Here is a 14,384-nt window from a genome sequence, read left to right as displayed (position 1 = left end):
AACATGTATATATGTAAACATATATGCATTTGCCTATAGACTTTAGCCTAGTTGTACCACCTGCAGATGTTAATTTGTGTGTGTATTATCAAAAAAAGGCAGACTTCTTGTCTTAAAAGAAAATAGTTTATTCAGAGAGGTTTAAGACATAGTGAAGTCAGAAGTGAAAACCAGATGTTTTTTCACTCTCTAAACTGCAAATAAGAGGGTCTGACATTGAGATGTGGGATGCAGAATAGTTTTGGAAACTGCAAATTAAATAGTCTGTTAGGACAAAGTATCAGTATCAAAATTTTCCTTAATAGCTTTTTGCTTTTTAGTTGTTTTCCAGTTTCAGCTTCTGACAAGTTGGGGTGATCCATACTACATTGGTTTGAATGGACTTGAGTTGTTCAATGAACATGGAGACCAAATCTTATTAACTGAAAACAGTATCCTTCTACAGACCAAGCGCCTCTATCCCTTTCAGATACACAGTTTGCTCCCTGGCAAATTATCATATGGCATCACTTGCTGCTTCTTCCAAATTGCCAGTTTATCCCATGTGATTACTCTGCTTGTATTTCTCTATATTTGCGTGTTGATACTTGTTTCCATATGTTTTAATGTATTCTATATTCTTTCAGAACATTACTTCTCTGAATTGGATGCACCAACAAAGCAGGACAAGGTTAGAGAAAGGAAAGCTTAAGAAGGATATGGTATTTTTTGCTATCAGCATTTATTTCTTCTATAGTATGGAAGGACCAGAAAGTTTGATGAGCTATAAATTCATAAGAAAAGGTTGAGCTCAGTTTTTTGTTATGGAATCTTTCATTGTGCCAGAAGAAAGAAATTTTTCATAACTCTTGTTCTGGAGCTTTAGGCTATTCTAGACACCTGATCCAGTCGTGAAGATAAGGGCTGAGACTTTGAATTTGATTCAGTGTTCCCTGGGTAACCAACAGAGGGAATGAAGGACATGTTTGAAAGATTCATAGTCATCAAGGTTATACTTCAGTGCTCTGTATCAGCTAGAGTCTCTTAAGAGCTGAAAGCTTCATACCCCAACATATAATTCACATAGTTCAGTCACATGGAAGAAACAGTTTCTTAGCCAACTAGAAAGGATAAAAAGCATGGATGCTGCATGAATTGTATGTCTCTAAGGATCCTCATTGCCTAATAAATAGACGATACAATGAAAAAGGTAATAAAGGCTTTTTCCTGAGTGCTCTTTTTATTTGTATCTTGTATGATACATGATGAACTTGAAACATCTGTAATGGAGAAGAAGCATTTTGAAATTTAAAAGTGGTAACAAATTGTTTTTAAGAACAGGGGATCTTTAACGTAGCTTTTAAATGGTATGTCTTTACAGTACAATACAATGCCAGGTAAAGATACCTCAGCTCGTTTTGAATGATGGCCTGTTTCTGCCTGTACAGTAGTGTTGCTTGGATATATTAGGATCCCCAAAAGAGCACATTTGTCTTAGTGCAGTACTAAATGTGGTAATTCAGTACTGAGTCTGGAGGAAGCTTTTCTTAAACAGTTGAGGCATTGCTGTGTTATTCCTTAAGTTCTTTATAAATACTTACAGGCTCAGGCCTTTTAGAAAGCAGGGCAAGGGGAAATTAATGTCCCTCAAACTGGATTGCTAGGGATTTATAGTTCTGAAGACAGTGCTATCCATCCACATTTCTTTGCATGTCTTTAACATACATATGTTTTTAACATGAATGTTCTCTTTTGGAGAAAATCTGGTTGCCTAGAAAGCCTGTTCAATAGAAGGTTTAATCTTTCCCTCTCAAAGAACTGAAAGAAGGCCTTATTAGACAGTGACTGATTTTTGTCACAAACCTTGAGGAACTCAAGAAAAACCTAGTCTGACTGATTACTACCTCCTGCAAGGACACTTTTCTTGAGATATGTTTCATATGAGGAGTTCTCACAAGTTCATGCTAAAAAAATGGGGCTCTGTTACAAAAAAGCTGGGAAGTCCCTATTCCTGATAAGGGAACATTATTGATGAAGTTATAAATACATATTTGAAAATAAATTAATTCAGCTAGTTAATTTATTCCTACTTTAAAAATAATTTTGAATGCCAGAGTCTGTAAGGGTTGTCCTGCTTTTAAAAATGTGACCCCAAGTTCCTCAGCTACCTATGTGAAGTACTCGGAGTATTTTTAAGTTTTACTGCTGTAATGGCGAATACTCGCTCATGAAATCTGGAAGAGCAAGCATGACCTTTTAAATATGGTGTTTCTGAAATGTACTTTTCGGTTATTTACACTTAAAATTTTTTTCAGATATTGCTGCTTTTCCAGATAGTGTCAACATTTTAGAAGATGTATCTGGAGACATCCGAACTCCAGACAAACTAATTGACAGAGTAAATGACACAACCGATGGCCGACATATGTGGCTTGCACCAGTTCTTCCTGGTTTGGTACATTTTCCCTTTTCATTCCATTTTAGTGATGTGCATAGATGTAGCTAGAAGCATAAAGGAAAGGGGAAGCATACATAATTTTTAGGTAAATTTGATATTAGTAAATGATGCTAAATTACTGCCTTTTAGAAGTTCTTTTTATTCCAGTTTCTCTTCACTGCAAAGATAGCAGCAGTATAGATTTGCCAGGTTTGTAATCTCCTTCTGTCTCCATGGTGCAACAGCAGAAGAATTTCCAAGGCTAGCAAAGATGTTTTTTCAGTTACTATGATAGAGATACTGACAAAGGAGTTTAATATGCGTGTTTTGTGCAATAAACACCTTTCAAATGGGAGCAGACTGGGATCTTAAATTTGTTTTTACAAAAAGCAATGAATGTTGTTCCAGCAGTGAGAATTTTTTAAATCTCATTATCTGTGTTGAATTCAAATTCATAAATTAGAGATGATAGACTTAGTATTTCATGTCCTAAGGTCCCAAGTGATTCAGCCCTTTTAGAAGCCCCATGTTTAAAATACAGGGTATAAAATATCTAAACAGGAAAAGTAAATAAACTTAGATGAGTTCTGACTTTGTTTTGGGAGAGGACATTTTTTATGGGCCTGTTATGGACATCATTAAGATGTATTTATTTCTTAGAAGAGGATGGATTTCAAAAGTAACAAAATGTAAACCTGATGTGTGATATGTTGTAGCTTACTGTGTTGGAAAGATCCTTACTCCATATGTTACAGTTATTAATTAGAATATTAAAAGCAAAGAATTAAGTCAATTTTGAAAATACTTCATGTATCATTATATGTCGTAATGCAGTGGGTATAATTAAGATAAAGCTTTTAAGTATACTTGGGAATACTGACCACTTGCATTTCTTAGGAAAATGGAAGGTCCGTGTAATGCTTGAGGCTCCTACTGTGTAGATCCCACATCTTGAATCCTGGTAATTAATTTGATGGGATGCTCAGATGTCCATTGTAACATCATGAATGATTGATTTGACAACCATCTGAGTTTGCTCATGTCCTTATAAAAGACATGCTTGCAGAGGCTATTTCATTTTGGGAAAAGGAAAATAACAGTACGTGGAGTTCTAGCACAGAAGCATACACTGTTTTGTGGTGTTATGTCTGACACCAAAGTACTGTAGAAGAACATAAGATATCAGTATTAAAAGAGTAAATTGATAAAGTGTGATATGCAGGAGGGAAGAGTAAGCAATTTAATGGCACTTTCTGCCCTTAAACTGTAGCAAATTTTACCTTTTCAAGATCCACATAGTACTTTTCTCTCTTCCATCTTCCATGATATGGTTGTACAGCCAGGAGGTGCAAATGGATTAAGCAATCAGCCTATTCATGATGATCCTTTGTAGCTGGGATGCTGAACCAGAGCTTGTGTATACTTACATCCTCATTTCTAGGCTGCTTTGAAACATGCCGGTTGCCTAGAAAGCTGAATTAACTCTTTGCTATATTGGAAGGTTCGAAAGCTTTAATGAAATTTTATATTATAGCCTTTCTTTTCCTTTCTAAATATCTTTTCCTTTCTAATTCTAAAAGTGTTTTTATCTTTTGCAAATTTATTACTAATGTAAGTACAATTTGAATTCTTTGTTCCCCTGTTACTGATTGTCATTTTATTTGTTTGAATGTATTTTCCATCAAATCTATCATCTGCTGTGAGACTAACAATTGCTATTGGAGACTATGCCCAAATTGTCTTCTGGAAAATCACAGATATAAACATTTCTATTGATCACATCTACCTTTCTTTCTTCAGTAAAAAAAAAAAGCATAATGATTCAATACAACTAACAATATCTTCTCCAGTGCATCAAAGGATTAAAACTTCAGAGGATGCTAGAGATGAAGTTTAAGATATGTTGTCTCAAAGTTGATATAGTAGCTCATAAAAGGAATAGCATAGAATTAACTGCAATAGGCAAGATTGGTTTCCTACAGCCTAATCTTTGGTCTTAACATCTTGACATTAATGTCACCGAAAGTAAAATGAACAATACCTCAAGCAATAATTGTTTAGCAAGCATCTGGAGAATCGTCTCTACATTCCTATTAGTGTACATCACACAAAAATTGCAAAATTTCTGCAAGAGCTTTCAAAGTCAGGGGATATAGGAGAAATTTTAGTCTTGCAAATAGAAAAGTGGATTCCATTCATATTTGGTAGAATAGAATAGAATAGAATAGAATAGAATAGAATAGGACACCAGCTTGTCTTATCCTGAACACGTGTCTGTATTTGGTTGATTAAATACTCATGAAAAGTGTCTCTCTACCCCTCCTCCAATTGACTAGCAGTCCAGGATGACAAGGTCAGGTGTAGATGTCATCTTCTGATGAGTTATATGTACATTTGAGAGGGCAGCTCTGGGGTAGAGACAACATCTGTGAATTATGAACAGAGATGATAGCAGAATTTAAATTCTTAGCATCAGTTATCTGTCCTCTAGCTATATCTCTTTAAATATGGACCTCTTTTGATGGAACATGCATGAGAATGTCATTTCTTTGGGGAATTTGTGCTGTTAAATATAAATTAAATCTTTTTTACAGGTGAATAGGGTATATGTAATTTTTGATGTACCTACTACTGTGTCAATGATCAAGTTATGGAATTATGCCAAAACACCTCAGAGAGGTGTGAAAGAATTCGGTGTAAGTAATTTTTGTATGCATTTTGCATGTTCTGGTGAGTCAGCTTGCTTGATTTCTGTACTTATTTTCACAGTTTACTGAAGTGTGATTCCATATAATCTCAAAGGATGGGATTCATCTCATTTAACTCTGCATTTAGTATTAAAATGACTAATCTATGCCAGTCATTTGTCCTCCCTTTCTTGTCCGGGGAAAGAACACTTTATCTGATTTTTTTCTTAGATAATTGTCTTAAGATAGGATAATGCTTTCCTTTTTCCACTGACTATAGAGCAGGCTTGGAAGACTAGCTTAAACTACAAACCCAAGTTTTAGACAGCTGAAGTGAGGTGAGATTCATTAATTCCTAGATTTAAGAGTGATTCACTCCAGTTAATAGAATGGCAATTATGTAAAACATGAAATACATTTTTAATTGCGTACTTGAAAGCTGCATTAGAAACATCAGTGAGAAGACAAAAACTTGGAAAAAAAAAATCAAAACCCAGCAGCAAATAGAGCGAAATGGAAGTTTTAAGGAACAAAAGCTAAACTAATGACCAGACTTGTGAAACAAATAGGGCAAAATGATTTCTAGTTGATTGATAGAGACAACTGCTGAAAACAATGCCTGATCTCTAGATGTTTTGTTTGTTTGTTTCTTAAATATCTTTAGCTTCTGGTGGATGACTTGCTTGTGTACAATGGGATTCTGGATATGGTGAACCATGTAGTATCAGGCATCCTACCAACCTGTGATCCAGTGGTCCCGTATCATACCATTCTCTTTACAGATGATGAGAAGATTTGCCATCAGGAGAAGAGAACTGTTATTAGGTATGTGAGTGGATCTTGATTGGAAGAACGAATCTTGTTTTCAAAAAATGTTTTTATGTGACTAATGTCAGCAATATGTATATTGCTACAGAAAATTCCCTTCCAAAGCATACTCAGCCTCACTTAACGGGAAATAACCAATAGTTTTTTAGATACTAGGACCAAATTACCAGCTTTATTTGTTAGCATTTTTTTAGCACTTACTGGGGTTCATGATTCATATTTACATATGTTTTCATGGAAGCCTATAGTAATAAACACAAAAGAAAGAAGTTAGGCTTCCTTAGAGGAGAAATAATAAATCCCAATGATATTACATGGAGGAAAAAAAAAAAGTTAATGAAAAAGAACCAAACATCAAAAGTAAAGAAAAGAAAGTCCTCTTATTTGGCACAAATACTAATTAAGAAACCAGAATTCTACTATTTTATAAATGTTCTAAAATAATGAATGTCTTAAATGAGAAATGAATTGCATTCAGAGGAATGACACTTTGAAACCACTGAGTTGGCAACTCAGAAAATATGATGAAATGCAGTGAAAAATGCACTTTCAGAAGGTCAGGATTGATAGGGTCTAAAAAGCAGTCCCTAGCAAGGAAAATAAAGATTGAAAGAATAATTTATTTTAAATGAGATTTAAAAGTGAAAAGTCGAAAGCTTATAGAAACACTTTCTTATACATTGCACAGCTAACAAATAGAATGTCTTGCACATATATCACTTGGGAAAAAAGGCGACAGTTTTGCATTCAAAAATGGCACATGATTCGTTCAGAAGAATATTCAAATATTTAGAAATAAGTGGAAGGAACATAAGCTGTCCTGATTAAGAACAGAAGTTCACATTTGCCTATGGGGTTTGTTTTCCTGTGGTTCTCTAAAGCATTGGCTGTTGGCCACTGGTACTGTCAGATGTTGAAATAAATTCTTATTGTTTGGATGTATTGTGTTAGACTCATGTTCTTGTACAACTGGCTGTGTTGTCATGGTAAGATTTGGAGGGAAACAATTTCTCAAGTGAAAAAGTTACTGAAATGAAAATGTCTGGAGGAAATACAAGTTTTGAGAAAATTTTCAGTGGGATATAGAAAGGAAGAGGAGAAATGAACCTTTACTTTCTTCAGCTTAACGTCTTTCTTTGAGTGAAGTTGTTTTATTGGAAGCAGAGAAGCACTAGCTGTAATCATAGGCCTTTTTCATATAACTTCCTTTGCACATATTTATAAGACATATATCCTTTGACTTAGTTTTAAGAGGGGTACACTTTTTGGGTCATGCAAACTGCATGATCTGTTTTCCAGTCAAGAACATGCAGAGTTTCTTCTCTTCTAGACTTCCTGTGCAGGAGCTTTCTTGGTCTTTCTTCTTAGCCTGTTTTGCAATCTTCTGTTCCCTTTTTGCACCTACTACCCAACTAAAATATAGGGTACTTCAGCAATAGAAGACAAATCCCTTACTACATGCTGGATAATATCCCTCCATTTAAAAAATGCTCTTGAGCTTTTATATATTGTTACTTCTGATTTTGGCCTGTTCTCTTTCACATGTCACTATTCAGTATTTTATGAACCCTGAACTTGAGTGTGATATTATCATCAATACCTTAAGTTCTGATTTACTTCAGTATTGGTTCCCCTGTTTCACTCTGACAGTTTGAGAGACATTACATTTTTCTCCAAAAATAGAAACCTATTTTGTGCAGTATTTGTAGACAAAAGAAAAATACACTTCTTTTTTTCCAAAGGCATGGATGTTTTGTTTTTGTCTGTGTGAAAGGGAGATGTTATTAGTGATGTTTTCTTTAACGTTCAATTCAGCTCATATTTTTTTCTGTAATTTGTTTAATTTAATTTAACTTTGAAGTTATTACTTCTTTCCCAAAAAGAAATTGTTAAAATTTTGCAGCAGCCTGCAAACAAAACTTGTCACAGTAAATGAATTTTGTTTAGGTCAGAAAATTTTCAAATAATGCTATATCAACATTACAAAACAGTGTTAAGCTCCATATAAGGATTTTTATACCCTCTTTGATTTAAAATCTCACTTTGGTTAATGTGGTTCAAGCTGTGTAGGCAGGCAAGAAAATTGTAGAGTGACTATGATATTTATATTTGAATGGGTGCCTGAATGAATGCCACTAATTAAAACTGGCAAGAAATCCTTCAGGTGGATGCAGACAGAATGCCTTTCCTTTCTAGACAGTCTCATATAAAGTGGCTGTGCTTCATAGCTTTGTTTAGCCTCCAGGATCTAAATAACTTACTTGGTAACCTTTTCCATGACTGTCATAACTTTTCACAATGTTGATTATTTTGGCTATTGTACTGATTTTAATCTTTTCAGCAATCATGTGGGAGATCAGGATGTACAAATGATGAATGAAAATGAGATCGTCACAAACAGCAAAAAGAAGCAGGCTGTGGCTGATCCAGGTTAGTTCTGTCTTCTACAGTTTTCTTCTGCTCACTTTCTACAGAGACAGTATGGATAATGAACATTGCTATAGACCTAAAGTGGGAAAAGTGGGGAGACTTACACCTCTTTTATATATTTAGTTCTACTTTTTCTACCATAGGAAGGCAAACCAGAAATGTCATACTCTGGTGGATTTTTATTCTACATCTAAATCTGAAAGTGGATTACAGAAATCAAAAACGTTATGTGGCATGTAGTCATAGCTTATACCAACACATACACAGAAGTCCTCAGGAAAGAAACTGATTGAAGATAAACTGAAAACTGATGTTAATTATACAGGCTCATGGACAGATTTTGGAATAATAGGCTCATTGCATCCCCACTGGCCTTTTAAGCAGCTTTAGAGATGATGGATATGTGTCTCAGAATTAGCTGCTTGTTGCTCCTCAAGCAAATCCAAAATCACGATAAGTGTAACAAGGGGAAAACCATGTTGATGTTATTCCTCCCACTGTCTTTCTGGTTGGTCTTTTCTCTTACAAAGTGATAATTAAAAAGACAACCTCTTTTTCTCCCAAGGAGAAAGAGTAGATTGTATTTATAGTCTGAAGAGTCCCAGTCATTCGTTGTAAATTACTCAGAATAGCTCCCTAAATACATTACAAATTCTCAGCCAAGCTGGTATATTCATGATTGTTTTTTTCTCCTGAGCATGACACTTTCTCCAATTAGTATCTCTAGAAAGTGTTACAGAAATTATTTGATGGCTTTTAATAACAGTTCTGTAGGAGAAGGATTTGAAATGCCATTGCCTGTACAAGTACAGCTTCAAAGTTATTAGTATATTAGCACTAGCTGTGTCAAAAATATTTTGAACATCTCTGTGCCTGTTGTAATGACATCCTGGTTTCCAGTGCAGACATACCCTATATCCAGTAAAGAATAGCTCTCCTTGCCACAGCTATCATTATCTGTTGTTCAAGCGTTAAGGACACAGAATGCCTGTGAAGTCATCAGTTGAGGATTGCCTATTGCCGTCTGCCCCATGTCTCCTCTGTAGTACTTACTGGTATCAGCTGCAGCATGCTGATAACATAGATTCATAGACTGATTTGGGTCGGAGGAGACTTCAGGGGGTCCCCTCCTGAGGGAGGGTCCAAGCTCCTACTCAGAACAGGGTCAACACTGAATTCAGACCAGATTCCATAGGAAAGCGATTACATGGGACTGTGAAAAAATTGTCAGTGTAAGAAACATTACTGAGAAGAGTAGCTTAGCTTTCATTCTGGGATGGAAAGAGAAATGTGCATGTTTCTTCCTCATTTTAGTCTGTGGCTTCACTGTTAATACAGATACAGTCTTAAAACAGCACCCAATTTTCCTTAACAGCTTTGCGTCCAAAAACCTGCATATGTGAAAAAGGACTGCAGAAGAGGAAAAGATAACAAGGGATTGTGATTGGAAAGTCCTGAATATACCCAGCCCAAAATACCTGCAGTCTAGCTCTTCAAGATATGTATCATCCAAATGGAAGATTTTCCATGTCTGCTGCTGCTGAACCACCTCCTGTCTTATGAGAGGAAGTTTTATTCACTACAGGAAATTTTTTTCAGTAATGAAATTTAAAACACAAATTCAGTTGTCTGGGTTTTTTAATTGTCATTATCTGTCTGATTTTTTTTCCCCGTCTCTTAATTGAAAATCCAGGGAGGAAGGGACATAAAGGAGTGAGTGAGAACCTTATTGCTAACTGACAACTGTTCCTGTCAAGTACCAAGAACTTGGGTGAAGCAGGATGGTCATAACAAGAGGCTTTCAGAGTATTTCTCAAGCTTTAATTCCTAAATCCTCGCTGGGTGATCATGAAGCTCCTCACTAGAAGGAAGTGTCTGCTTTGTTTCTGATGCCTGTAAATAGTTCTGTGGGAAATGAACTTATTAGAGGAAGTATTCTTTACCTCTCTGTTTCTGGGCTGCCACTGTATGTTTTGATGCCGTGGCTCTCTCTAGGGGCTGACACTGTTTCTGACATCTGGAGACATGCCACTGGGTATGGAGAAGTGTGATGAATGCTTTTAGAAAATGGAGATCAGGAAGTGATTTATCAAGGAAGTGGGTTTATCAAGGTTTAATAAGTAAATTTCAGCTGTCACTTCTCTCATCTTTTGCAGTGAAATAATGAAAGAAATAATTTCTTTCATTTCTTTCATTCATTCAATGATTTCTTTCATTATTTCACTACCATGAAAACAGCAAAATAGGTGTTTTGTGTGAAGTGCCATTGGCAGGCACGCTACACATTCTTCAGAGTGCTCCTGCTACAGAGCAATGCTCTTTTCTCCTGTTTTGCCTGCATTTGGTTATGGGAACAAGGAGGCCATACCTCTGTGCTGCACCAACCAGATCTGTTGCCAGCAACATATCATCACTGTTGAGAAATGGTAAATGCATTTTAACTAGAAGAAGGTAAGGAGTGAACTGCATTTTTAAATATAAAATACTCTGCATATGTAGTCGTTTAAACAAAAACTCTAACCAAATAATTATGCTGCAGGATTTGTAGCTATGCAAATGTACTTTTCACTGAAAAATTGTCAGTGGTGACAACTTGTAAATCTCTCCATAGAAGATTCTTCCTTTCTCATTTAGAACTCGCTCGTATTTTCCAGAGAGAACTGAACGCTCTGAATTCAGTATATGCTTTTAGACATGAAACAGAGATATACTATTGCAGCTCCTGATACAGAATCAAAATATGCTGCTTCCCTTTGTGTACTGTCAGGAGTGCAATATCTTGTATATTCACTTATAAAAAGCATACTTTCTTAGCTGTTGTTGGCTAAACTGAAAAGACTCAAGGTAGCAATGCATTTCCCAGATTTCTGTGTATTGATGGAGCAACAAAATGTATTTTGTACTAAATACAAAACACTTTACTTCTAAATGTAAAATAGTGTATGTGAGTATATTGTACTTTGTTTAAAGGCTCTTCCCAAACTACACTGACAAAGGTACCCTTCTGTTGTTCTGAGAACTGTCTGCCCTCATGTGTTTACCAGTGTAGCTCTACCAAGAACCAAGTTTTAATTTTTGCTCCAAATCAGATAACCGTTTCATGCAACTCAAAATGAAAAAGAGGAGGAGCTGAAAGGAGGGTTATTGGTAGGGCTAAGAACAGATATAAATCTATGCGCTTGCAAGAGGAGAGGCTATAGCAAGGTTTTTAAGACTTAAGGCACAATCACAGATTTGTTATATAGGCAATCTCTAGATGAGATGAGGCCTGTCACATTGTCTGTTCTTCTGAGAAAATTGCATTGAATGTGAAGAGAAATGAAACCTGTCGCATTTCCTGGCACAGAATAGCATCCTTCTTATTGATCAGAAAAGGTGTGAGGGGGAGAGGACTTTCTATGCTCATCTGTCTTCTCTGTATCTGTCTGGAGCATCTCAAGTCCTATGCGATGGACTAATGATTTTTCAACCCTAATCCTTTGAGGTAACTCCAGGTTTTGTAAATTATTGCAAAATACTTGGTCAAGCTCGAAAGCATCTCAGTTCTCCCTATCATCTGTTTCTCTGCCGCCAGCTCTTCCTCAGTTGGTAACCGCAGCCAGTTGTCACACCTTTTGCCTCTGGAAATCTGTAGGCAGTGCAGCTGGTCTGGCACAGAGAGTATTGGCTTGTACCTTCTGCCAGCCTCTCCTAGTAACTCCTTTTACCCATTCAAACGATTCCCCACAATTGCCACACTACGGAAAGACCATGGAAGTCTTTAAAATATTTCAAAAAAATTGTTAAGTTGTGGAACATCCTCCCCTGCAGTGTCTCTGTCTGAAAGAAGGGTTTGCCAGCCTGCTATCTGCTCTGGGATGACATACGCCACCAAGGCAAGGCCTGATGAAGTCCTTTATTCTAGTCAGTCATATATAGAAAGTAGCATAATGTTTAGAAAATACTTCATTAATCTCTGTGGGGTAGGAGATGTAAGCATTTGCCCTCCTAATTGGAGCTGAGGTGTAATGACCCTTTATATAACCAAAGATAATGAAGTGTCCTAGTGAGCACTATATACTCAAACATAGATACTCATTTCCACAAGGGGGGGGAGTTTTATTCAATTTTTCACATTTTCTTAACTAACTAGTCACAAGTACATTCATGTCAGACTAGCATTTACAGGAGGGAAAAGAGGAAGAGTAAACATGCAATCAAGAAAATCCCCATGGAGCACTTCAGTCAATGTCAGGCACAGTTTCAGCAAGAGTAATCCAGCAAGAATGTGCACAGTAACACATCATTCGACAGTGTCAAAAGTATGACAAAGGAAAAGGAAGGATTAATATGAATTCTTGCTGAAGCCTTTGATGTAAATTATTAAACTTCAGCCAGTTCCAATTTCTGGGCCACTCAAAAACCTTAATGTCATAGTTGCTCACCTTTACCTGTAATGACTTGCTTTAAAGGGGTTGGATCAAGATAAAAGAAATGAGTTTTTGTCCCACAATGACACTGAGAAGGGCAGAGGATAAATAATCTGTGAGGAAGTACATGTCATGCTGCCTACTTTTTGATCTTTAAAAAGATATTTTTATCAGTCTTCACAGTGTAATCTGAAAACCGGGATGCCTGCAACTTCTGTTTTCAATTTCTGCCTTTTTGTGGTTTAATCCAGTAGAATTTAAACAGCAGTGAGAAGCACCTGTATGTGGATAAGGGAGCAAGCAGTGATGCAGACAGTGTAAAAAGCAGCATAGAAAACATGGAAGCTCATGTATTACTGTCAGGAGAGTCATCCTCGTTTTGGAGGATGAACCCATAAGAGCTACATGAGGAGCCACATATGGTAGCTAAATTAAACTGAACCCTTCTGGTGGCTTAGGCTGGACCTGGACATAAAATTGCACCACAGCATCCTGCTTAGGTGATGCTGTTTTGTGTGAGATTTCCTGATCCTGCTGGGCTTTTACCGTGTTCCTGGTGTGTTGGTCATTCCCCATAGTGATGCTCAGTCCTGTCATTTCAGGGAGGTATGCCAGACTGGTAACATCTGCAAGAGCCTGACAGTGCCAATGAGTGACTGGGTGTTGTGAGATTGGACAGAGTCTTGTACACCAGGTAACTCACTGGTACGACCAGAGACAGGACGCACTGACAGTGATGATGTGAGGATGAGAGCAATGGGTGAGGGAGGTTGCATGTTGAGTCTTTCACCCCTCTGTGTTACCAGGGAAAGCTCACTGCTCAGCCTAAGTCAGGCAAGAGCAAACGTAAAGTGCTGTATTGACATCCGAATTCTGGCTTATGCAGGAGATGAAGTCTGCTTTCTCTTTGATTCAGTCAGTGGCTTTTACTCTGTAAGACAGAAGCATTTCCCATTTCCTCCTGCTATCTGCTTTGGCAATCCTCACTGTTAGTGCACCTCTATACTGGCCTGGGGAATATAGCAAGGGATTAGAGTCCAAACCAGCACTGGTGTGAGCAGACACGTTGATTTCCATGCATAGGCATGCCTTAGGCTGGCCTCCCTGTTCTGGGGCTGCTGATCCAGGAGGCTGAGCTCTAACAGGAGCTGCTCTCCTCGTAGGAGTCACTGAAGTAGCCAAATCTCTTCCAATATTCTTCAAAAAATGTGGATTGCAGAACACGCTTCACCAGTACTATAGATACTGCAACTATGCACACTACAGCATTTGATGCGCCTTCCTGTATTCCCTTTTAGCTTTTTTCAACATGTCTATCTTGTAGCTGCATCATTATGCTTAGAAGGTCACTCCTTTTGTCTTCCAAAACAGTCCTGAAGGTCCTGTTCAGAATCATTGTCTTGCAGGTGTGACCAACCCGTTTTGCTCTTCAGGTGCATGTGCTCAGATGTATTACAACATTAATTTCATTTCATCTAGTTTCCCATATGCAGGCCACTTGCTATCTGTGATCTGTGGTGTCACCAACCCCTATGATCACAGCACAGTGGCTCCTGTTTTCATGGGGCCCTCATTTCTAGGGGTGCCAGTGCTGCATGTCTGCCTGCTTGATGA

At 37.2% G+C, this 14,384-nt stretch overlaps 1 protein-coding gene across 9 annotated transcripts in view; it reads left to right on the top strand.

Moving 5' to 3' along the window:
• The window catches only part of KATNIP (katanin interacting protein), a 66,912-nt gene extending 55,673 nt beyond the window's left edge, over positions 1-11,239 (top strand). For 8 of the 9 annotated variants that reach the window (XM_072878498.1, XM_072878499.1, XM_072878501.1 and 5 more), the window contains 6 exons: positions 321-431; positions 2,295-2,434; positions 5,011-5,112; positions 5,768-5,928; positions 8,273-8,361; positions 9,737-11,239. In XM_072878498.1, the coding sequence (XP_072734599.1) occupies positions 321-431; positions 2,295-2,434; positions 5,011-5,112; positions 5,768-5,928; positions 8,273-8,361; positions 9,737-9,792 (659 nt within the window). In that variant the 3' untranslated portion in view covers positions 9,793-11,239. Of the gene's footprint in view, positions 1-320; positions 432-2,294; positions 2,435-3,313; positions 4,156-5,010; positions 5,113-5,767; positions 5,929-8,272; positions 8,362-9,736 lie in introns of those variants that run through there. The other variant, XM_072878505.1, reaches the window with a different exon arrangement.
• Positions 11,240-14,384: the final 3,145 nt, after the last annotated feature.

The sequence above is a fragment of the Ciconia boyciana genome, chromosome 13, assembly GCF_034638445.1.
Source record: "Ciconia boyciana chromosome 13, ASM3463844v1, whole genome shotgun sequence".
In the NCBI taxonomy this organism is placed as follows: domain Eukaryota; kingdom Metazoa; phylum Chordata; class Aves; order Ciconiiformes; family Ciconiidae; genus Ciconia; species Ciconia boyciana.
The sequence above is the reverse complement of the archived record's forward strand: the minus strand, read 5'-3'. Positions and strand labels throughout refer to the sequence as shown.